Below are 26,305 nucleotides of genomic sequence, written 5' to 3'. Positions count from 1 at the left end.
GCACACAAGTAAATTATTGCCAATTAAAAATCATTGTCATTTATTTTTTAGGAACCATATACATGTTATGTACTCCACAATCCAAGCATTGTTTTCTTGTGTCTTAAGATTTAAAATGCAAATGGCGCAGTCCAGTATACCCCCGTGTCCCCTCCAGCAGTGATGATTCTATGGGCCTGTCTCCGGTGTAAATGCTGTGATTTCATCAACAATCCTCTGCAGTGGTACCATTACTGGGCCAACATGCTCCTCTAGCCACTCTTGTGCTGTTGAATCTGGGTAAAGATGACTCATCCGCTCTCTTACTATATCCACCTTCTGTTGCAGCATAGCCAAATACCTTAGGAGACATACATCATCATATTATCAGTCCACATGCACACATTAGATATGGCTCGACTGCAACATGAAAAGTGCTCACCTTGATGCTTGACTGTGAATCTGCATAGCAATAAGAGGATTTACCATTCTCCTTGCTCTGTGGTAGGGACTCAACCATCCGCGTACATACCTATGTCATACAGATTCAAGTCTTTGTTATACTCATATTTTTTATCCAATTACCGTTGGTACATTGTAGAAGTTAAATCAAAGAAATATAAAGCAAAGAGGCACAATGTGAAGACAAAAAACTGAAATTATGAAACTGTAGTAACAACTTGTGCAAAGCTTTGTTTTTGAACATCCATCCATCCATCTATCCATTTTCTACTGCTTGTCCCTTTTGGGGTCGCGGGGGGTGCTGGAGCCTATCTCAGCTGCATATATTCCTAATTTTATTTTGCCTTTTTGCATTACTAAGACATTTATTTTGAAACTTTAATGTGGCCCATCCCATCCTTTAATTTTTTCCATGTGTCCCTTAATGAAAAAAAAAATAGATATCCTACACACATTATTTTTTTAATTTTAAGATAAATAACTTTGCAAATAACAATTTGCAAAAACTGTCCCGTTCAATCTCCATAATATGCTGTAGTCTAGGATTTCCAAGAGTAAGGCTTTATCGCATTTTTTTTTACAGTGATTAGTTTCTCTTTATACTCTTTTGGCAAAACGTGCACTGCATAGGAAGCCCTGTTTTGCTTGATGTGCATGTAATAAGTCAACTAATTAATGACAGGGCGCTTCATATGACATACGATAAAAAACATATTCTTAGCCTCTTCCTGCTCCGTCACTGATATGAATATAAAGTCGTCAATTAGTTCTGGACAGGACCGCGATAAATGAATTTCTGGCAAAGTAGGAATTATTATCAATCAAATGTTTTCATATCTATAGCATAAAACACTGTGTACACCATTCTAAATACATTTTTCAACATTATGAGAGGCCCCTTGACCTTGAAACTATTTTAATCCAATATAGTACTGCTGCCTGAGGCTGAGCCAATCAATGGCTACAATACTGAGCAGCATGGTGATTGGTTTGGTCTCCTCCACTGGTCAATACTATAGTACTGATATTTTTTGTTTATTTAGCAATTTTTATGCTTCAAAATACTTAATGCTGGACCAAAAAAATTCTTGAATATGCTCTAAGCAAATAAAGAAATATCCCCAAAAAATAGACGATGTGGTGAAGCGCGACCGTAATGATACATTTCTCCAAACATTATCTTAATGTGCTTTATAAATAAAGTTGATTTGATTTGATTTGATTTGCCTCCCGTGGCATACAGTGTTAGTGCTGGGCTACTAATTTGTCGAACATGGATCGAAACAGGAGTTGTGCCACAAACTTGTGATACTATATGTTTACGTTTAGGTAAATTAGTTTTTTGCACATAAGCATAAGTTATTGAATAATTAATTTCCCATGAATTTTAGTACATACATGCATCAAATTAAATTCAAGTTGGATTTAGCTAGGGATGTTGGCCCTGCGATGAGATGGCGACTTGTCCAGGGTGTACCCCACCTTCCGCCAGATTGTAGCTGAGATAGGCTCCAGCACCCCCCGCGACCCCGAAGGGAATTAGCGGTAGAAAATGGATGGATGGATGGATGTTAAAATATTTACTTGGTATGAAAACAAATGTTTTTTTTAAATAGTGGAATGCCTTGTGTTCGACTTTGAAGGTTTCACTTAATGGCAGAAGTGTGACATTTTCTGGTGCATACTTTTTCTTGGACTGTTCTAATGACTAATGTTTCACATAGTGCATACACTGATAGTTAAGTCTCGCTGTTATGAAGAATTGACATATTTAGCTTTGCAAGTAAAACGTACACCAATATTTAAGTTCATGTCATGACTCATTTTACAGTTATTGCCAAGATTTTGAATCATTACATTTTTAAGATTGATTCAAATCACATTGGATTATGGTGAAAACATTTTTTTAACATATTTTACAAATTCCATAGAGAAACATAATGTTTACATTAGTCTATTGCACAGCAGACACTGATCGGGATATGAAAATGCACTGTGAAAATAATACAATAATAAAAATAAAAAAATCTTTACACTTGCACAATTCAACTTGTTAAAAAGGAGTAGGAGGAAGCAGAGTGTATCTAACCATACCCTTTCTCTACATCTCTAACTGATAATTTTACATGTTAACACAATCATTAATGTTTATGTTTTGTCATGAAAAAGCTTGTTCACTTCGTGTGTTTCAGTGTTATTTTCTAATTGTTAAGGAAAAATAGAAAATGTGTAGCAATAGATTGATATCTTATGCAGTGATGAGCTTCTTGGGAGATAAAGGATAGAAAAGTAAAAAAATGAAAACAGGGTTTGAAAAAAGGTTTTGTATTGATAGATTGATAGAAAATTCAAAACAGTAAATTAAATATTACACTCATCATGACTCACATATTCTTTTCAAAATACACGATGTCATCCGAGCTAAGCAGGGAATCCAGTTCTACAATTGACTCAGCTAATCTCCTTCCCGGGAAGAGGGTAGCATCACCAGATGTGCTAAACATCAATGAAACAAAATGTCCTTAAAGTGAAAAATCATAATTAATATTTCATTAAAAAAAAGAAACATTTCAAGGCCTCACCTTTCCATAGACTCTGCCTCCACAGAGGACACCCCCAACATTTTCCTCACTTTGCTTTGAGCCTCAGTACTTAACTGGCCATGAAAAATTGTTTGGAGACAAGCGGCCAGTGATGGTAGAGCGACAGGCAGGAGCTCACACAGTACAGACATGTGGTCATACCTGAAATTGGGCAAGCACAAATACACATAAAGAAAGGGTTTGTTCAAAACAATGAACAGTATTTACCTTTGCCAGCCTGTAATGGCAATGCCCTTAAGGTTTAAACCAGAGGGGACAGATGCCGCTACCTTCAACCATTGCAGGTGGTTCTCTACATGTCTCTGTGTGCTCGGTACATTGGTGTAGACACAGGTGGAGCCTTTAAAGGAGCTGGCTGCCCAGACATCTTGCATACCAGCATTGTAGTACTTCTCCAGCAACGACACTATATAATACACATTATATCCATCTCTGAATCATGACTATATCATAATGCAATGATGACCACATGCAGGTCAACATTTTAATTTAGAATGAAATTGCAGCTTGTACCTGTTTTGTTTACATCCAGATTAGGTGTGTAATCCCACAGCATTGGCTGGACTTGTCCTACGATACCACTTGCTGTGTCGTGGAAACAATAGCGACTTGTTCAAACATGACATTGGTAAAACAGACTAAATGTTGACCTCCAACTTGCGTGGTTGGAGGTCAGCTTGACTCAAAACAATGTTGCATAACCAGGCCCCAGACACGTACGCACCGTCCTAAATATTCTGTTGGGATGTTATCTGGTAATTGATTTAACTGAATGTTCAATAAAGTTGTGTACTGTCTACCTGCAGTTATTCATTCCTCAAATTTATGTAATATAATGAATAATAAAAATGACAGTATATAAATTAAATGTAGGTCAATATTATGTATGCACAGTATATAGGTGCATAGGCACATTCAGACAATCGTTAACACTCACTCACACCTATAGAAAATTTAAAAGGTCATATGATTTTTTTTTCTACATTTAAGACACTTCTTTGTGGTCTACATTACATGTAACAGTTCTTTGGCCAAAATGTTGTATACAATTATTTTTGCAGACCATCTTCAATCGGATTTGTGACCTTCCTTTAAGGATGCGCCGTTTTGGGTGCAGTCTTATTTACATGCCTCCACTTTGACTGCTTCTTCTCCCCGCCAGCCATGTTGTAGTTTTTAGTACTTCCCTATGGCGTCTACTGACAGATATGAAGTGAAGTGAATTATATTTATATAGCGCTTTTCTCGAGTGACTCAAAGCGCTTTACATAGTAAAACCCAATATCTAAGTTACATTTAAACCAGTGTGGGTGGCACTGGGAGCAGGTGGGTAAAGTGTCTTGCCCAAGGACACAACGGCAGTGACTAGGATGGTGGAAGCGGGGATTGAACCTGCAACCCTCAAGTTGCTGGCACGGCTGCTCTATCAACCGAGCTATACCGCCCCCATAAGTTGAAACTATACGCTACTTTTTTTTAGAAAGGGCAACAGCGGAGAATGCATGTGCATGTACGAGCCAGTCTACCCCACAACAAAAGGATAGAGACAAAAGAGGAACTTATTAATTACAACGTCACACATAGCAATGGGAAAACATTTCAAAAAATGGGGAAAATTCCAAACGGCTTGTTTGGAGGAAGTATGAAGGAAGATTATTTTATGAATATCTACGCCATGCATTGATTTCAAATTTTCGAGACTTGTGCAGATCCCAAATGCACAAAAACAAGTACAGTCGATACTGTTGTATTTTTGCCTCATCCTTCATTTTAAGCGTGATTAAAGAATGCACTACCTACCTGATAAGTCAAAAAGAGAAAAAGCTGATAGGGGGTTGTTTGAGCGAACTGCAGCTAGTCCTGGATAGTCCCATTTCTTAATGCCTCAGTCACATGCAGGATTCTCATAGGAATGAGGCAAAAATACAACCTTACCTACTGTACCAATCGGGAAAAAAAAGTTGGTTTTGCATATTAGGTCCCCTTTAAATTCTTCAATAACCTAACATGTACAGTATGTTTTTGGAATGTGGAAGTCGTAGTACCTGTAAAAAGCCCACACACGCACAGGGAGACCAACAACATGGAGGATTGAACCCAGATCTTCCGACTGTGTGGCCTAAATGCTAACCACTAGGCCACCACGCAGCCTTGAGGACAAGATAATGTGTAATGTTGTGAAACCATTGCAATGATGTAATTAAAATATATATATATATATAGTTCATTCATATGCATCTCAATAAGTTAGACTATCCTTGAAAAGTATTTATTTCAGTAGTTCAAAAAGTTAAAATATTATATTTTATAGATTCACTACACACCAAGTAAAATATTTCAGGAATGTATTTCTTTCTTTCTTAATAATTAAAACGCTTATAGCTTACAGCGCAATAAAAATGTGAACATTCATCAAAAAGTTAAATACTGTAAACTTCTGGTTAAGCGGGGTAGAGCGGCCGTCCAGGAACTTGAGGGTTCCTGGTTTGATTCCAGCTTCCGCCATCTTAGTCACTGCTGTTGTGTCCTTGGGCAGGACACTACGCCCACATTGCCCTCTGATTCGCCCACACAGGGAAGCTTCACCGACCGAGAAGCTGGACCTAAACGAAACAGATAGAATCCCAGGGCGCTGTACGGTGGATGGCCACTGCTCCTTAGGAGAGGATGGGTCGAATGCAGGGACTACATTTTGCTGTCCATAAGTTGTACATGTGACAATGAAGATCTTCATATTTAAATTAACTGCAAGAACATCCTGAGCCTTGAACTGTCTCTGAATTAAACTCCTGCAATAAAATAATTTGTGTACCATTATTCAATTTAATGTGTATTTATCAGAAAGACGACCTATTGTGCAATAACGCATTTTCTTACCGATTTTTACCTGTTTTTGTAATTTGGGATCTGCACAAGTACCAACATCTGATATCAAACCATGGAGGCATGGTGGAGATATCTATAAAACAATCCTGCATTCTTTCATACTTCTTTCAAATGAGACGTTTGGAATTTGCCCAATTTGTGACGTTTTTCCAAAGTGTGACGTCAGCGGATAACTCCATATGTAGTATGGTAGACATTTACCTGAAGAGCTTTGCGTGAGCCCGCCATTGTAATCAGACGTCAAAGTCAATAAGTTCCTTCTTTTTCGCTATCCTCTTGTGGTGGGGCAGACTGGCTCGCACATGCACATGCATCCCTCGCTCTTGCAATTTCTGATACAAAGTAGCGTATAGTTCTAACTTACTGATTATCTGTCAGTACACTATATAGAGGCACTAAAAACTTTCACAGGGCCGACGAGAAGAAGATGCAGTTGAAGTCGAGGCACGTAATAAGACCGCCCATAAAACGGCGCCTCCTGAAGAGATGGTCAAAAGCGGCTAGAAGATGGTCTGTAAAATATAATCTGTGCAAAAGTTTGACTAAAGAACCACCATTACATATTTAGACCACAAGGAAGTGTGTTAAATGAAGCAAAAAGAAGACCCCTCTTTTGCGTACAACAGAGTCAATGGGAGGTCCTCTTATTCACCCATAAAACCCAATGAATAAAAAAAAGACCTTATTTTTAACTATTCTTAATTGATTAAAAAAAAGAAATCAAAATGATTTAAAAAAAAAAAAACTGTTTAAATCTGTCCTGTACAGCCAGATAAATCATATTGTTGATGAAAATGCCCATATTTGCTGTAGTGATTTAATTTAGAAAAGAAAATTGTTGAAGACTGTATTTGACTTCATTACATTTTTGGGTAGCTTTTTATTTAACAAAACCAGTTTTATTTTAAGTAATAAACATTTATCAAATCTGTTTATCTATTTTATGGAGGAATGTCATTCTTCATCTAAATAGGAATATATGAACATCCTAATAGTCGGCATCCCAATGACAGCAGACATTGTACAGTTATGTTTGTTGGCTCTCATGAAGTATGCAGTGATTAATAATAAATGATATTGTTGAAAAAAAGCAAACGTGATGATTTTAAAATTAATGCACCGCGTATGCTTAAAAGGAGCAACATATACTGTACGTAAATATTAAATGTTATTATAAATGTGCCCGTTACTACATATATACTTACATCATGTATATAAAACCTTAATGGAGGTGTTTGGATGTTTTAAGGGCTTTATAGGCAGAATAGAGCGACCCCCTTAGGCTCCATTGTAAGCGGACTTTTGATCGCATTTATTTAATATTTAGAATGCATAAAAAAGAAAAACGTGTTCTTCTCTTGCATAAGGATTGTGAATGATAAGCAAAATCCCCCCCCAAAAAGTGCAGTTCCCCTTTAAGAGATTAACCTGTATTTGTACCGGACACATACAAATTCTAGAAATTTACCAAGTACCAGCGATGTAACTGACAACAACTCATGATTTGATTCTTAATCTTGGGGTGATGATTCGATTTAATTCAATCCTCGATTCAACCAGAATGTTTTTTTTTAATGAAAACATACTGTTTTGTAAATTATGACTTGATTTAGAATTGGATTAAATAAGAATTGCAATTCAGATGTAAACCAATTACCCACTATTTTCCATTGGAGGTTTAGCTAAGCATGTCTACGATTTTGACAAATGCAATACTTACAATGAGAATTAATAGGCTTTAAATAAACGGTTACAAAGGCAAAATTATTATTCAACAATTGTAATTGTTGTAAACAGACATGGATGCAAACTAATACAGTATTTTAAATTACCGTATTTTTCGGACTATAAGTCGCAGTTTTTTTCATAGTTTGGCCGGGCTCCAGTGCGATTTATATATGTTTTTTTCCTTCTTTATTATGCATTTTCGGCAGGTGCGACTTATACTCCGGTGCGACTTATACTCCAAAAAATACCGTATATATTAAAAAAAATATATATTTATAACTTTCTTACAGTTATAAATTAGAAGCATGTCAAACTTAACCACCCTTGCATTATATATCTTAATTAATGCCGTCAAACGATTAATTTTTAAAAATCTGATTAATCACACTTTAGAATTTGGATTAATTAATATTTATCACAGGTTTACTAGCTTGCATAGTTTAAATTAACTTTAAAAAAGTCCCCAATATTTGGAACCTAATGCAATTTTATTGTCAGACTGTCATACAGGATTTTTTGTAAAATGTTTTACCTGAATGCACGTCATTAATTTGCTAAAAACGTGATAACAGTTTTATATAAAATACCTGCGGGTTTTATTTTCAAGTTACATTTTCTAGTGAACACACCAGTTGGACACTTCCCACTCATTTTTGCACTGGTGTATGCATTGACCTGATTGTTGACCGTAAAGCAACCCGTACAGCCTTTCAGGTAAACATCCACGATTAAGGGTAAATTGAAGCTTTTTTCCAATCTATTTAATTTATCAACTGTTGCAGCCCTAGTAACCTTATACAATTGTATGTTATAAACAAGAATTGTGACACTTAAAACTGTCGTGGTATGGCCCTTTTCAAGTTACTGCTCAATATTGATAGATGACTATATTTTCTCATTATTTATTAAGTTTTAAAAAGGTGGTCAAAAACACAATTACATATAAATACAACTGACAATTACAACAAACGTATGCCTGAGATTAAAATCCATGCCAAGACATTCCTACTAACCTTTCAGTGTGTCCTGGCTCATCCCCCTCATCATATCATCCCACATGATGATGGTTATGTGAGGCCAAGTCTCCTTGATGTACTTTGCCACTGATACAACATGAGTCAAGAAAAGCTGCTCCACTGTGCGTCCAGGTGAAGCCAACCATAACTTTGACATCTCACCTTCACCCAACATGTACACCTTAAGGTAAATGCGAGGGGATGAGAGAATGCCAGCTCAATAAAATATTCTAAACAGTACAGTAACAGTACCTCATCTGCACCTATGTGCAGTGTCTTTACGCCTGGATGTAGCTCAACCACCTGCCTCAGCATCTCTGTCACAAGTTGGCGTCCATCTTCTTTGTGAGGATTCAGTGTGCCCACACAGTTTGACACTTCTCTCAAGCTCTGCATGGCTTGATGTTTGAGCACAAACTGTAAATACAGTAAATAAAAGGAATGCGCCAGTATTGGATTGATACTAGTGTAATGAGAGTGATATTTTTCAGTTGTCTTCAATGAGCCCCATTCAGCAATAAGTTACTAACATTTCCTCTTATCTTTCTTCCTAAGTGATTTCCTAAGAGTCCATTCAAATTCATGACGTGTTCTTAAACGGCCCAATTGTTCCCACCTGCTGTTCTTAAGTTGCTGAATGCCAAATGGTTAGCGCATGCATGTCTATCATAATTTGCATATAAACACGCCCTTAATTCCCCAATATGCATATGTAAACACCCTTAATTCCGTAATTTGCATAGGTATACGCCCTTAATTCCCCATATAAGGGCACAATTCCGGCGGAAAAGCTGAACATCAAACACACGGAGAAAACACAAACAGATTACAGAAAAGAAATTCGTAATGTCAAAACTGAGTTTACGAAAGGGGGGACTGCTGAGGTAGCCTTAAGAGTTCAAATAAATATTCGTCACTTCGGGCAAATAGGTCTACATGGTCGTGAAATATGCGCTCCCTCCCCAGGGCACGATCTGCGGCATCTTGCAGTAGCAGCAAAAGCATTGCCATTGTGTGAGTTGAGTTGCAACAGGGTGTGAGAGGCCTGTTGGTCTTTTAAAGAGTCACCAGTCACTAAATCAACGCCCCGGTAATTGATGACTGTGTGTGTGTGTGTGTGTGTGCGCACACAGTATTTTGAAATGTCTATATATTGCTCATTTTGCTATATGTCTGTCTGTCTGCCTCTATCTATCTATCTATCTATCTATATATATATATATATATATCTATATCTATCTATCTACCTATGATATTAATTTAACATTAGACAATAGAAGTAAGGGAACTTGTCACACTTAAGAACAAATAGGCCACCCTAACAGTGCTCTGGAGCAGTGGTCCCCAACCTTTTTGTAGCTGCGAACCGGTCAACGGATTTTTTTTTATTTTTTATTTTTAAATAAAGAAATACAATCATGTGGGCTTACGGACTGTATCCCTGCAGACTGTATTGATATACATTCATATATAGTGTATATATTGTGTTTTTATGTTGATTTAATAAAAAAAATAAAAAAATAAAAAAATATATATATATATATATTTTTTTTTTCCTTGTGCGGCCCGGTACCAATCGCGGCCTGGTGGTTGGGGACCACTGCTCTGGAGCACTCGTACATTTTGTTCTTACCTACGAACAAATCCCAGCTAAAAAAACATTGGTGAATACAAAAATCTCCTTAAAAACTTCGTAAGAGGGCATAAGAACAAAATTTGTTTTTAAGAGCAGTTGCTAAATGGGGCCCAATGTTTGTAACCTGACTCTCGCCAGATCCTTGTAGTTCACTGAGCTCCACACAATAATCTGGGACTTCTCAAAAGGAGATGTATTTCAGAAGGCGGGGCCTTGTAAAAAAAATAATTGTATGTGATATTGGATAAACCACTTGTCCGTTTTTTTGAATGACGTGCTACTTCAACCACTCACATCTAAATCAACCCCTAATGAGAGCGACGCTGGAAAATCCAAAACAGAACAGCCGACATATTGGATAACGACAGAGCGAAAAGTTCTCTGTTCATCTTTTAAATAATTAATATTCGATAGATTCGACAAAACAGTTGTAATAACAGAATCAATGAAAGCACACGACTCCTCGCTGCGTGCCGCCATTATTGTTTGAATCAAACAGTCGCTTCGGTGCTACGTCACATCTATGAAATCCCGCCCGGCGATCCTGATTGGTTCATTATTTTTTGTTATCTTGAAGGAGTTTGCGTTGCCGTCGAGCCCAGGTCCTTGTGTGGAGCTCAGCGAACTACAAGGATCTGGCACGAGTCAGGTTACAATGTTTGTTGAACACACAGAATTCACGACAAGATGTCTGCCTTACCTCCATATGGCCAAAAGTCTGCACAAGTGGTACAATCTCCATGCCTTTAGATGTTGCTAGTTTCTGCAGGGAGAATATCTCATCTCGGCTAAAAAACACAGCATTGCATAAACAGTGAAATTGACCCGAATTCTACCATACCTAACCCATGTATCAATATCCAGTATCCATAGGCTTACTTGCCAACCTTGAGACCTCCGAATTCGGGAGATGGCTGGGGGGGGGGGGGGTATGGGTGTGGTTGCGGTACAGGAAATATATCCCTTCCCCGTCGAGCTGTGTCCTGGATGAAATTAAATTCTTTTTTCCAATCATTTTAGAACTTGCAAGCGTATTTCTTCTTCTTACTCGTCGTCGCCATGTCTCTTCTCCGTTCTTCTGCTTCGTCTCCTTCTTGTTGTGTGTGCAGTTGTGCACTGAGCTCCAAAAGCCATAGATGTTATTGTAGCGTCTCGGAAGAGTTAGTGCTGCAAGGGATTCTGGGTATTTGTTCTGTTGGGTTTATGTTGTGTTACGGTGCGAACGTTCTCCCGAAATGTGTTTGTCATTCTTGTTTGGTGTGGGTTGACAGTGTGGCGCATATTAGTAACAGTGTTAAAGTTGTTTATACGGCCACCGTCAGTGTGACATGTATGGCTGTTGGCCAAGTATGCCTTGCATTCACTTGTGTGTGTGTGTGTGTTTTAAATTAACGTTATCATTATACCAGTCAAAAAAGTATACAACGTGTCAGCATTTCTTAACATCTTCGAGTTACGTCCATTGTTAAACCCGTCCAACGCTACATTATTATGTGACTGGGCCGGCACGCTGTTTATATGGAGAAAAAGCGGACGCCTGGACAGCATGCAGCTGTTAAGGGGTGAAGGTTTCAGGTGAGAGAGGACGCTAAAGGCAGTGCCTTTAAGGCACGCCCCCAATATTGTTGTCCGGGTGGAAATCGGGAGAAATTCGGGAGAATGGTTGCCCCGGGAGATTTTCGGGAGGGGCGCTTAAATTCGGGAGTCTCCCGGAAAAATCGGGAGGGTTGGCAAGTATGTACCGTAGGCTGTAGTGTACCTGTACGCAGGTTGTGCAGTGGCCTGCAGCACCTTCAACTCTCCCTCATAAGGAAACATGTCCTCATACTCCACAAGGAGGCCATCCGCACCCAGTTGAGAGAAGCACTCTATCAGCTGGAACAGCAACATGGAGAAAGTGTTTGTACATGAATGGAGATGTTTAAAGTATTGTTATGTCAGACGAGCTTTTACCTGGTGTAAGTATTCGAGTTTCGGAGGGGCACCTTTTAAATCCAAATGCACCAGTTTCTTTCCTGTGGGCCACGGTGGACTACTCATGTTGTCTTTGTAGCTCGGTCGCAACTCAGTGGTTGTGTGTTTCTGTTTATGAATGATAGCTAAGCCTTAAGGGGAACGATAAAGTAGGCTTACTTATTAATTTAAAATGTTGTAAAGATAAAGAACGACGCACCCTGACAGTGGACATTTCCGCGTAGCATATCCGCAAACATCGTGACGTGCCTTCCTATTGGACAAAGACCGCTACAGATGTATCCAATTAAACAACAGCCTTCTCTTCAGCTCGGCCAATCAGAACGCGTGACCTACGCCAACCCGGAAATAGAGTGATTTGGGTGCCAGTGGCGCGGTGTGTACTAGTATGTAGTTAGCAGGCAAGGCAACAACAATAACCTCGTATGACGGCGTAAACTCAAAAAAGCTACAGACTTGTAGGGCTTAAATGGCGCCGGTGCGACAGAGAATTGCGAAGGGCTTGAATGCTACTGAGATAGGAAAGAAAATCAAAAGGTGAGACAACAAAACTATGTTGGTTGGTGTAAACGTGGAAGGCGAGTTGTGTCACAATCAAGTACATTACTACTAGCATTACACATCGCCGAATACAGTGACGTCATACATTACATTATATTGTGTAAAATGTGTCTAGTTGTTCTTATACCTCACAGAGAGGTGCTTGAATACACATTGTTATGTTTAATGATATCGAACTGATAGTCATTTAATTAATTCCAGTGCGTTTTCGTTTATTTGTGTTGTTTTATGGACACAAACGTTACCTCCAAAATGGTTGTTTTCTCCATGTATTCTCCACATGTTACTGAAAGGCTAAAATCATTTTTTTTTTACCTGCATAGAGGATTTCTTTGTATCTTTTAAATATTATATAAGTGTGGCTCTAAGAGGCTCTGTGTCACTGCTCTTTTAGTATGTTTTTGTTTAATTAAAACAAATCCTTTAATTCAATTTGAAGCACAATTTGGTTCGTTTTAAGTACGGTATGTAATTGTTTGACGTTTAAATACAAATAAACACTTCCACTTACTAGTACTGCAAAATGATAAATGTTTAAATAAGATTTATTACACTTAAATTTAGATTAATTGTGATTAATCACAGTAAATTACTTTGGTCAATAATTTAAATCAACCTGAAACAGATCCCAATATTTTGACAGAAATGCAATTTTATTCTCAAAATGTAATACAGTACACAAATTGTAAAAAAAATAAAATAATGTGTGTCATTTATTTGCTCAAAACAGTTTTATCTAAAGTCAGCAAAATTTGCTAGCGAGCACACCATTCTGACATAATGCACTGACATATGCATTTACCTGATCACAGGTAACAATCTGAGGTTAAGGTAAAGGCGCATGGGCGCTCAAAATAAATTGCGCAATTTATCGGCAACTACACAGTACATGATTAAAATGTGATATTTTTTGTGAATACTTTTTACCTTAGTGTAGTGTTTCTTCAGCAAACCTACAAGTATGATTTGTGTATACTAAAATAGAAACATCATCTTCTTTTCCCTCTTTTCACCAGGGGCAATGCAATGCGACAGGGAACTACGTGGTGGAGTTCTAAAGGAGGCCTAACAGCCTTTTTGCTGGTTTGTTTGTGTTTGAGCGCGGCAGCAACTTGGCTGTATGTCACGTCTTTGGATCCTGACATTACAGAAACGTTGGTCAGCCAGCGTGAGTATGTCTCTCCACAGCCCCGAGTTTACATAGTGCAGTGCTCGGAGGACTACGAGAACTACAAACGCTACCCAGGTGAGTTTTTCTTCCACACTACCTTATTTTAGCAATCAAGGTCCTGTACCTTGGATGGAATGAAGTCAGACCTGTCATGATTACACATTTTAGATACAATGTGATTTCAATAGAGCCCTCTAGATGGCTCTGCAACACAGGCATATTTTTATATATTTGCAATTGACTCTGAACATGACAGAAAAAAGTTTTAACTGTAAACACCACTCCATTGTTTTCCACCTAAAGACAGTAAGACACAAGGAGAAAGAAAACAATGAATTAAATCATTACATTGTTCAATCAAACCAAGAAATGTAAGAAGAACACCACCTAACACCAGCTAGGTTACCATTAGAGGTTTAACAGAACATATTTATAAAAGAAGGCCTACATTTTTCACAATTGATTATTATATTGAATAAAAATTGCTTGTCGGCCCAAGGAATTTGTCTGGTATTCATGGCTGTCACTCACTGCTGTCTCATCCACACAAAAGCAGTCTAAGATAAGCAACTAACAATTTGCAGTCATGGCTTCAAAGATTATTTATCCATTCATTTTCTACCGCTTGTCCCTTTTGGGGTCGCGGGGGGTCGCTGGAGCCTATCTCAGCTGCATTCGGGTGGAAGGCGGGGTACAGCCTAGACAAGTCGCCACCTCATCACAGGGCCAACAAAGATAGACAGACAACATTCACACTCACATTCACACTCTAGGGCCAATTTAGTGTTGCCAATCAACCTATCCCCAGGTGCATGTCTTCGGAGGTTTTTCCATACATGCAAAAAATGACAATGTAGAATATTTAAGGTCTTTGGATAGGCTATATATTCAATGAAAGCCAAACTAAACTCTGCCATTTTGCTATCATCAGCTGTCAACAAATAAAGCTAATGGGTGTGCATTCATGCATTGTTTTCGTTATTCCGTGCTAAAAGCCGGAAATGGGCGGGATATAATGCCTACAGTACTTTGTAGAAAGCAAGCATTCTCTAAGTAGCTGGGTGAAGGTTGCAAACGGCCCCTTTAACAATGAAATAATATCATTAACCACTGCTGCAATGTACAGGGTTTCCCCACGATTGCTGATATACTTGTGGGGGTGTGGCTAAGGGCGTGGCCAGTATGACATCTCATACAATTACCATAACCAGCAAAGAAAGATAAATATATTTTCTTTGAAAAGGCTAAAACAATTGTATACATTTAAAAACAAATCTGAGTTATTCATAATTAGTATTAACATATAGGGCTGCACAATTCATAGAATTTTGATTACGATTACGATTATGGCTTCACGATCATGAAAATATAATAATCGTAAAAAACAACTAATGGGCCGCGCAACGTACATGCAAATCCTGGAGCTTGTGACGGTGAAATGGATGAGTGACCGTATGAGTGGGGAAAAAAAAACATCTTCTGCAAGAAGTTTTGGATCTCATCGTAGTTACTACTTTTAATTTGACACAGTGCTAATAATAATCACTAAACTGAACAAAAAAAGTAAGGCATATAATTCCTGCATTGAATTAACCGCAGATCGCGTTTCATAACTGGCCAATAAAACAGAACCCGCTGATAAATGCAGAAAAAAAAATATCAGGGAAATTGACATAAATGTGTGTGAAATGTTGTCATTGTGAGGAGAATAAATATTTGTACTGTAAAACACGTTCTAAACTAAACATTGTCGAGAGAGTCACTTGAAACAGTGGCTAAACTACGAAGCTAAAGCTAGCAAGAACAATCCATACACCCCCAAACACATCTCATCTGCTTGTGTTGTTGTGAACGACATCATCAATGTAACATTACCGTTCAAACAGGAGGACAGCAGCCGCAACTTAGGAGTCACGGGAACACACTCTTTTTTTTTTTTTTTTACAACCTCAATTCTTTTCTTTACGTGTCAAGCTAAGAACGACAGCACAGCATACTTCCCCCTTCAAAATAATAGCTCGGTGCGCCACATCCAGTCTGACTGCACTAACAAAATAAAGGTTTCAAAAAAGTACCTTACACAAGCATATTGTACTTAAAGCACTCATTGATTCATTTACACACTTATTATGCTTTGACCTAAAATATTGGTCAAAATTGTCCATAGATGTATAGCACCATTAAATGGGAGGATTTTTGCATTTGAATAAGAAACCTCTTATAAAATTGTATTTGACACAAAAAGCACACACTCAGTGGTTGTAAAAGGTAAAAAACGGAATATGAAAACAATTAAGATAGAAAAATGTAAATGTTTTTATTTTTATATCGCTATTGTTATTTACATTTTTTGTTGTCACTGATATTATTTTACTTGTTGTGGTTTATTTGTTACTAATTAATATCCATTTTTTAAACAATATACTGTATACTAAGGTAACTAATAATACTAATGTTTTCAAATCAATTAATGATTATGTAATTAATCGTGATTACAATATCAATCAAAAATAATCATTATTATTTTTGCCATAATTGTCCAGCCCTATTTACATGTATTCTTTTCTTATATCATTTTGCTCTATCTTTTTAATTGCACAATTCTTCATATCAACACAAAACAAGGGAATTAAACTTGAAAAATGCTCTGGCAGTGGTTTATGTTTCAAAATTGCTGATTCGCTCGTTTTGCTGTCAATCAAAAACAGTGTTGGGACTAACGCGTTACAAAGTAAAAAATAACGTAAAAAAACGCAGTAACGCATCATGTGTAACGGTAACTGAGTTACTGAATATAAAAAATAACGCGTTAGACTACTAGTTACTGCCGAAAATAACGGCGTTACAGTAACGCGTTACAGTAACGCTTTACAGTAACATGTTACAGTAACGCGTTACAGTAACACTAGAAACTGAGAAGATCTGAGTGTGTTTTATTGGAAAGCTGCGGTGTCATCCTTCTGATTCTTCCTGTGTCACCAGGGAAAGAGGCGCGCTGTGGGTGGGTGTGTGTGTGGGGCTGGGGGCGTCTCTGTGTTTACGGTACTAGCAAGACATCATTGCGGAGCCGAAGCCGAGTTTATTAACATGGAGATATTCTCACTCCTTTTCTTTTGCCGAGCACAAAGAAAATAACATTTTGGTTTTGAAGACATGATTTTATTTCACAATTCCCTGAGATAAACAAAGGCCTGGTTAGGCGTGTGTATAGCAGTATTTGTGCTGTATATAGTGACATGACCTATAATCATGTCATGTGTGCTTTCCTTGGGTGAAGCCAGGTTTACAGCTATGTTGTGACATGTTGTTATTATGCGGTTTGTTACTTATGTATGTTATGTTGCAGCTATTTAAAATAGTTTTGTCAATTTGTTCTGGCCCGAAATAAATTGACCCTTTGAAACATATCTTTGTCTTTGTGTGTTGTATGTACACCACATTGCTTAGCAGAGTTCAGTGATGCAAATGCATGTCAAGTTGATCAACAGATTGTATTATTCTCCAGTGCAATAACAGTACTGAAATGAAGGCTAAAAAAGCATTAATGGGAGTCTTAAAAAAAAAAAAAAGAAGAAGTAGTAACTAAATAGTTACTTTTCACAGTAACGCATTACTTTTTGGTGTAAGTAACTGAGTTAGTACCTGAGTTACGTTTGAAATAAAGTAACTAGTAACTGTAACTATTTACTGGTTTTCAGTAACTAACCCAACACTGATCAAAAAGGGATTCAGCCTCAGACAGATTATCTAATCATCATGCGGAAGCGACAAGCTGAGCCCACTCCTCATTCACTTCAAGAGACGCTCGGCGTCCTTGGGCGGGACAAAGCCGAGCATTTATCCAATGATTGTGTAGTTTGGCTGCAGTGGAACAACCTCACTTTATGATCCCCTGTTGAAGTCAATGGACGTTTGGCTTTAACACTGTTTAATGCACTGTGACGCTACGAGAATGAATGAGAATAAGTAGCTGATTCTGAACAAAAGTTGAACGCATTCCAGTGCATATTTAGTCAAGGAAATGTAAACACAAAAGTACATATTGAGCGATTGCTCAAACTTTTTGTTTGAGCAATCGCCACTGTCCCCAGCAGGCCTCCGAGGTGAACAGCCTCTGGCATGTTACAACAAGACGGGTAAGGGAAGTTGGCAAGTCAGATCCGTAATTTCGGGACAAAGATTGGCTCTAAGGACCCGATTGGTCGGGCTGGGGTGCCAAGCACGGCTGGGAGTCTGCTGCGGCAAGGAAAGCCGCCGCCTTGTCAAGGTGTGGGTGACGCAGTCTTGCGGGCAGGGCTTCAGTCTTACCGCCGACAGGTAATGGGGATTGACCTATGTCACCTGTAAAGCCCTGTAAAAAACATCCGGTATCTTCCATCAAAGTTTTATAAAGAGTTCATGCTGTAAGTATGTATGTAATGTCATAACAGTCACATTTGTTATAGCATAATATTTACAGTTTTTTGGTCATTTTAAGCAATAGTAAAACATCTTTCTTGGGTGTGTTGATTTCACAGAGCGCATAGCTACAAATGCTACTTCTGTCAACAACAACAGCATAGTGTCATAACGGGGACTATGGGGTGTTTGTTTTCCCAAGATGCAAGAATAGTTGGATTGGACATGGCTTGGAGGTAAATACATGTTTAATAATTACTATAAACAACAAAGAAGAGTGAACAAAAAGCGCGCACAAGGCGGAGGTACAAACTTGGCTATGAAAACTAAACTAGCACAAAGGCAGAAACTATGAACATGAAACTAAAAGACTTACTGTGGCATGGCATGAAGCATTAACTATGGTATCAACAGGAAGCAAAGGATAGCATGGGTGTCAGAAGTAATGTCGCCAGGGCGACTGCCTGGCAACTACAAGCTTAAATACTACAGACATGATTAGCACAGGTGCATGTGTCCAAATGAGCAACAGGTGAAACTAATGGGTAACCATGGAAACAAAACAAGGGAGTGAAAAAGCAGGAACTAAGTGACCAAAAACCAAACAGGACATAACTAAAACAAAACATGATCAAAAGTCATGACACATAGAGAGCTCTTGTGTGTTTGCTCCCACTAATCATGGCAGACTTTGTGAGATACGACGACGAGTACATTGAGACAAATGAGGATTCAAAACCCTATCTTTTTTAGCCTAATTATACAGAGGATGAGCTGGTTATAGAAACTGAGAGGGTGAAACTTCAGAGCAGACAGGGGCCCAGAGTGTCGGGACCGCAACAGGGCATAAATGCCAGTGGCACAACATCAGCATAACTTGGTGTTGTAAAAAGTGGAAAATGCCAAGCCATGCCCACAGAAATTGAGTGCTTCTGGTGTATTCAGTGGCACATAGTGTAACATGGAAAAGCTTCATGTACTTGAGGAAGAAGTTACTTCCCCAGGAGACTGCATCACAACAAATAAATACTTTTTTGCACTAACAAACCCTGCAGTGGTAGAAACTTTTTTCCACCTAACCAAAATCAATTGGAAAAGACTGCTTTTGCCAGCTGGATCAGACGGACAAATGTCCATCGAGTAAGTCATCATGATATTAAATGTGATACATGGAGCACACAGTATATACACAGTTGAGCTTACCATCTACATACGGTACAAACATCATACGTGGGCCATTACTTAAAAGTTAATTTGATTGTTCATTCATAGTAGTTCATATCGTTGAGCTTGTTTCTCAGTCAGTACAGTTAGTTGGCCGATTGCCACAGAGGATCAAGGCGTTGTGTTTCTATGCCAGAAAAGTAGTTTGTTTCTGTTTGCTCTTACAATAACAATCTAGCAATAGCTTGGTTAATACGCTGGTCACAGTATGTAAATGGAGCATTGTTGGCCATTTTTCGATGTTTTTAGAGGGCTTTATAGATTAAAACAATTACTCTAGTTACCTGCATTGTTAGCCTCCTCTTGCTTGCAGTTTGTCATTATTTAGAACGCACAAGAAAAAGAGAGACATATGTTCTTGTCTCACATAAGGGTTGTGAATGATGAGTAAAATTTAAAAAACGTGCAGTTCTCTTTTAAGTGGGTATCACTACAGTTTAGAGCTTTTTCTGACAGCAGTCAAACCATTTGATGCAATAAAAAATGATCATTTAGGTTAGAGAAAGGTCATAAGACAAGAACACATATGTCTTTCTTTTTTGAATGCAGTCAAACTTGTAAAATATGGCAAATACAAGGTGGCTAACAATGCAGCTAATGTGAGTATTTTATTACGCCCATAAAGCCGTCTAAAAATGCCAACAATGCTCCATTTACATGATGTGACCTGAATATTAACCAACTATTAGCGATATTGTTATAAGCGCTAACGTGAAGGAACTACTTTTAGCGGCGCTGTGGTCACAGAGCAGTAACTAGCTTATGCAGCTATTGACATACTGAGCCGCTGAGCTGCTTCAGCGCCTCTGAGTTGGTGAAAGTTTATTCTATATTATAAATAAAGCATCCCATTTTTATAGTAGAAAGTTGTTGCCATAAATGGAGAAGTTAGTCAACTTTGACATTCAACTTAAACCCGGAAATGGCGAGAATGGTTTTTGGATGTTTTTTAGAGCGCTTTATAGGTGGAGTAGAGGGAATCAATTAGGTCAATTGTTAACTGACTTTTGCTAGAGTATATTTTGAATGCATAAAACGAAATACATATGTGTTCTTGTCTCACATAAAGATTGTGAATAATAGGCCAAATTCCCCAAAAAGTGCAATCCCCCTTTAATGACCTCTAACTTGCTTGCATCACTGATGATGCTTGTTGGGATTTAGGTGTGATTCTGTATGCATGAGGTGTAGTTGAAAAAAACAAAACAACTGCTGTTTTTCTTCCACTCTGTCACGGCAGCTGTTTCACCTTTACACACACTGTGGTTTTGGCACTTGCTGGCAAAGAGACATTCTCTCCCCTTGGCCTCACCTCTTTCCAACTCCACCTTGAATACCTGCTCTGCCAATCTCCCGCATGTTGTTAAAACTGGTCTCTCTTCCTCCTCTCATGTTCACAACCAGTGTAATAACTCTATTAATCACTATTTTATTCTGATACAAGCTGCACACTGCAAGCCTACTAAACATATTTTGTAATGGTAGAAGTACCTCAATCATCCATTAAATTAATGATGGCCATGGTGCAATGTAGTCATAAGACAGGCGTGAAAGGTTATGGATTCTGCACACTCGTTTTACAAGGAGTGAGAGTAAAGGGCGGAGCAAAATGGAGAAGGTTTGACTGTTTGTTTCTAGTTAGTGAGGAGAAAGAGACTTTGTGGCTTCCACTGTAATTGATGCATGCATCAATTAGTCACCTTAAACAAAGTCCAATTAAACAAATACATGCCTTTGTACTAATAGGTTTAATTCAATTACATTTTTTTCATGAGGTACATTGCATGTTGACAAGCAATTCTCTACATTTTGCATTTAAATGTAAACATACGAGATCCTGCCAAAGGCTAATTTTCACCCGTAGTCCATACACAACCAGACAGGGTTAAAACATTACAGGTACATAAAAACTGTGATACATAATACAACCCCAGCAAAAAAATTATGGAAAACTTGAAGGATGTTTTTTCAGTTGTTTAATTTTGTAGAAAAAAAGCAGATCACAGACAAGACACACAATTATGGTCATTTCAAAAATCAACTTTCTGACTTTAAATAGACACTAAAATAGTAATTTGTGGTAGTCATTAACAGTCTGATTTTTAAATCAAGCCGAGTGCAAACATTATAGAATTACTCTATTCTGAGGAAAATGATGGAATGATAAAAAACAACAACACACCACCAGTACTTTGTTGCACCACCTCTTGCAGTCTCTGAAGCATGGACTTATTGCGTGACAAACAGTACTCTTGAGATATATATATATATATATATATATATATATATATATATATATATATATATATATATATATCATATATATCATATATATCATATAAAACATATATATAATATACACATATATGATATATATATATATATATAATATACACATATATATATATATATATATATATATATATATATATATATATTAGGGCTGCAACTAACAATTAATTTGATAATCGATTAATCTGTCGATTATTACTTCGATTAATAATTGGATAAAAGAGACAAACTAAATTTCTATCCTTTCCAGTATTTTATTGGGGAAAAAAACAGCATACTGGCACCATACTTATTTTGATTATTGTTTCTCAGCTGTTTGTACATGTTGCAGTTTATAAATAAAGGCTTATAAAAAAAAAAAAAAAAAAAAAATTGCCTCTGCGCATAGCATAGATCCAACGAATCGATGACTAAATTAATCGGCAACTATTTTTATAATCGATTTAATTGATTAGTTGTTGCAGCCCTAATATATATATATATATGTGTGTATTTTATATTTCTAATATATGTGTATATTATATATATATATATATATATATATATATATATATATATGTATATATATATATATATATATATATATATATATATATATATGTGTATATTATATATACATATTATATATATATATGTATATAATATACACACATATATATATATATATATATATATATATATATATATATATGTATATATGTGTATATTATATATACATATTATATATATATATGTATATAATATACACACATATATATATATATATATATATATATATATATGTATATATGTGTATATTATAAATACATATATATATATATATGTATATACTATACACACACACATATATATATATATATATATATATATATATATATATATATATATATATATATATATATATATATATAATAAAATAATAGAGCAAATTATACGATGATTTGGTTATCGCGCCCCCACTGTCACAGGTCTCTTGGCAATCTCGGGAAACCCTGACATTGCCCATTGTTGTACTGTTGTCTGGCATGTCTCTCTATGTTTGAATTACACGACACAGACTGTACAGCTGTAGGGATACCCTTTGATTGTCTGCAATCTGCATTTTACAAAAAATAAATAAAATGCTTTGTACATATAAATCCAAATTGATACACACAGACATTGAATCCAGTCCACAACACACTTTAAAAGGAAACTGCATTTTTTAAATTTCTTTCCCCCTATTTTATTTGAACTGCCTTTTTTGACTCACTGTTTTTAAGATAATGTTTTTATTAAATTGTTTTTCTTTACATTTTACCTTTGTTTTAAATATGTTTTTGTGTGTCTTATGCCTTTGCTTTTCTATATTTTTTTACTTGTGGTGTACAACCCTTTGTTTTTTAACAGTAGTTGTTTTAAAGGGCTTTATAAATAAAGTTGGTATGGTATCATTCACAATCTCTATGTAAGAACACTTCTTTCTTTTTTTGTCATACATTCAAAATTGTAAATAAACGCTAGCAAAAGGTGGCTCACAATGCAGGTAATGTAGATTCTATCTATTTTACCTATAAAGCGCTCTAAAAAAACCTAAATCAACATTTTATATACACACTGTAAGTATTTCCAGCCATCCATATGTCATGTAATAACAGGCCCATTCATAATAACATGTAATAGTTATGTATTTTGGTCATTTAAAACATTGATTATACAGAGCGGATCACAACGTTCGCTATTTACGTCAACAATAACTACTACTGTGCTAATCATGGCAGACTTCATGAGAGTCAACACCTACTACTTTGGACGAAGGATGATCCAGAACCTTATGTTTTTAAACCAAAATATTTTGAGGATGACATACAAGTTTTCAGATGATGCAGATGATATACACTATTGCAGATCCAGGTATAGTTGACTATGGCTGGACAGTGGACACTAAGCATTATGTAGCAGTATTGCTAAATGCTAAACAAGAAATACATACTACGAACATAATACAACTGTCACTTTATGTACAATGTCCGCTCTCAGTTGGATACCGACTGATGGGATGTTTACATATTTCAGCACGAGACTTGTTTCCCGCTTAGATGATGAATTATTCACAATTCTCACACCTCAGGTATAAAAAAAGGTTGGGAGAAAATGAGCATGTCGTCGTGTTTTCCAAGCTATGTTTTCAGACTGAAATTAAATTTCAAAGTTGACCAACTTCTCGGTTTATGTCCATAACCTTTTACTATACAAGTGTGAGGCATGATTTATAATCTAGCAAAAACTTTTACCAACTCAGAGGCGTCGTAGTCACAAAGTTCCTTCTTTTTCTTTATCTTTGTGTTGTGGGGCCATAGTAGCTCTTACATACACATACATCCTCCACTGTTGCCATTTCTAATACAAAATAGCGTATAGTTGTAACTTATATCTGTCAGTAGACTCCATATGGAAGCGCTAAAAACTACAACATGGCTTACAGGTTGAAGACGCAGTCAAAGGGGGCTTGGCCTAGAGGAGGACTCGGCAGGTATATAAGACCGCCCATAAAACGGCGCATCCTGAAGAGACGGTCAAAAAGCGGCTTAAAGATGATCTGTAAAACTAAAGCTATGCAAAATTTGACCAAAGAACCACCATTACATGTTAGGTAGACCAAAATAAAGTGTTTTAGATGTAGAAAAAAAATCATAATATGACCTCTTTAAGGAAGACTGTCACTGACTAATTATCTTGTGGGCACCTCAGTCCTCCTCAGGAAGCACATTAGCATCTCTCCAGGAGTGTATTCAAATTGACATATGTTTGTCTAAAATCTGTTGTACAGCAAATCTCATTCTTGAGACTCCTCTCCAAAGCAAATTCTTTTGAACCGATCTACTGCCAATGATCAGTTTTGTGACTTAACTTGGAAAACAATTCCTACACTGTAAACTGCATACACTTTTGAAAATAATTATTTCTGCGCACCAACTGCACTTCAAATTGCATGTACATAAAATTCACTAATTTTGCAACTCCTCTCTGTTTGTCTCTCCTCCTAGGATGCACACCTCAGAAGTGTGGGCGTGCTGTCGCAGACGGTGTGGTGACAATAGAGGAAGTTCAGGTCCTCAGAAGGTGAATACTGTCAAATAGGGAACGTGTATATATATTATATTCTTTGCTAGTTCTTTTTTTTGCCTGTCTGCCTTCGAGCTCAGTGAGTTTAGTGAATCACTTCTAAATCTGTTTTTGGCACAGACTGGCTGAGAGGGGACTACAGCTGGCTGGATCAGAGGGAGGAGTGAGTATTTTGCCAAGTAAAACAAGGGGAACTATTAATGATTGGGCAGCGAGCATGCCTCTCTACTGTTTTTTAATATTTGTCTCGCAGGCAGTGAATTTCTTTTCATAATTTATGTACTTGAAATGTTATTGTTGCGTTATTTTAGGCTCCGCATATGAGTAATGGAACTAGATTTGGCTCCAGTCTTTATCACTGTTTTTTGATTAAATCTGTACACATAGTATTTTTCAGTTCCTTTTTCTATAAATCTGGGGGGGTTATTTATTACACTATATCTAAAAAAAAAAAAAAAGAACCTCTCTATTTTGATCTTGATGTCGACCCTAAAGGTGCTTATTAGCAGTTTACTAGCTTTAAAAGTTGGGATTATAGCTTTGTGTTAAAACATTTTTTTGATTGACCCATCTGTCATAGGTAGCTTTGGTCCTCTTTAAAGCTCAGCATTAAAGAGGACCAAAGTGTCCTGAACCAGTATTTTTCAACTTTTTGGAATTAAGGTTCAATGTGCTAATAATTTAAATAATCTTGAATGTTGTCCCATGCATGATGGTAGAGGTAACTGAGTTAAGAAATTACAATCTGTTTATCTCTTTGACTTCTGATCTGACACCGGATGCAGGATTGTTAGCTGAGTGAACCTACGTATATACTATCAGTTATGCTAAACCCTTAGTGATTACTATTAGATACAGACAAGTCCTATTATAGAATTTTAAAGAATGTCTAATGCAGGATTGCGGGGATAGCGACAATCAAACTGCAGGTAAGTATGTACATTCCAAAACCTTTTAAACCCTAGCTGCTCTGTGAAGACACCAGAGTGTGTTTCCAGATCTCCTGAACAACATGTTTATCTAAAGCGCTCTAGGGAGGCGATTTGTATTCAATTCAATTCATCCATCCATCCATTTTCTACCGCTTATTCCCTTTGGGGTCGCGGGGGGCGCTGGAGCCTATCTCCGCTACAATCGGTTCAATTCAATTCAATTCAAGTTTATTGTCATTGCATTGTAAGAAACACATTTTCCTGTACATGGACTTCTTACTTGCTGTCCTCTGAATGCAAGGTAGTGCACATTTCAAATTAAAATTGAATAACAAATA

The 26,305-nt window shown here is 37.1% G+C and overlaps 2 protein-coding genes across 6 annotated transcripts in view; one reads left to right on the top strand and one right to left on the bottom strand.

Moving 5' to 3' along the window:
• Window positions 1-13: 13 nt before the first annotated feature.
• hexd (hexosaminidase d) lies at window positions 14-12,532 on the bottom strand. Of its 2 annotated transcripts, XM_061967234.1 has the most exons (11): window positions 12,264-12,532; window positions 12,070-12,185; window positions 11,011-11,098; window positions 8,927-9,091; window positions 8,672-8,855; window positions 3,558-3,629; window positions 3,252-3,450; window positions 3,024-3,185; window positions 2,830-2,937; window positions 422-511; window positions 14-340 (listed from the first exon to the last, which is right to left on the bottom strand). In XM_061967234.1, exons 1-11 carry the CDS (start codon window positions 12,348-12,350, stop codon window positions 169-171), a joined length of 1,443 nt encoding a protein of 480 aa, XP_061823218.1. In that variant the 5' UTR covers window positions 12,351-12,532; the 3' UTR covers window positions 14-168. The 2 variants fall into 2 exon arrangements, with proteins under 2 accessions (XP_061823218.1, XP_061823220.1); XM_061967236.2 differs by lacking the exons at window positions 14-340; window positions 422-511 and having other exon boundaries at window positions 2,834-2,962.
• Window positions 12,533-12,637: 105 nt separating this feature from the next.
• ogfod3 (2-oxoglutarate and iron dependent oxygenase domain containing 3) overlaps window positions 12,638-26,305 on the top strand; it is a 101,753-nt gene continuing 88,085 nt past the window's right edge. For all 4 annotated transcript variants that reach the window (XM_061967240.2, XM_061967239.1, XM_061967241.1 and 1 more), the window contains exons 1-4: window positions 12,638-12,821; window positions 13,862-14,091; window positions 24,957-25,032; window positions 25,156-25,198. In XM_061967240.2, the coding sequence (XP_061823224.1) occupies window positions 12,754-12,821; window positions 13,862-14,091; window positions 24,957-25,032; window positions 25,156-25,198 (417 nt within the window). In that variant the 5' untranslated portion in view covers window positions 12,638-12,753. The remainder of the gene's footprint in view (window positions 12,822-13,861; window positions 14,092-24,956; window positions 25,033-25,155; window positions 25,199-26,305) is intronic.

Source organism: Nerophis lumbriciformis, linkage group LG11, assembly GCF_033978685.3.
Source record: "Nerophis lumbriciformis linkage group LG11, RoL_Nlum_v2.1, whole genome shotgun sequence".
In the NCBI taxonomy this organism is placed as follows: domain Eukaryota; kingdom Metazoa; phylum Chordata; class Actinopteri; order Syngnathiformes; family Syngnathidae; genus Nerophis; species Nerophis lumbriciformis.
The sequence above is the reverse complement of the archived record's forward strand: the minus strand, read 5'-3'. Positions and strand labels throughout refer to the sequence as shown.

Bases quoted from the DNA above. Each gene is read 5' to 3' on its own strand.
- hexd (XM_061967234.1), bottom strand. From the start codon at position 12,350: ATGAGTAGTCCACCGTGGCCCACAGGAAAGAAACTGGTGCATTTGGAT. The intron at 8,856-8,926 runs GTACTGTTACTG...ATTTACCTTAAG, and splicing joins TGCACATAGGTGCAGATGAG to GTGTACATGTTGGGTGAAGG. The intron at 341-421 runs GTGAGCACTTTT...ATGTCTCCTAAG, and splicing joins ATTCACAGTCAAGCATCAAG to GTATTTGGCTATGCTGCAAC.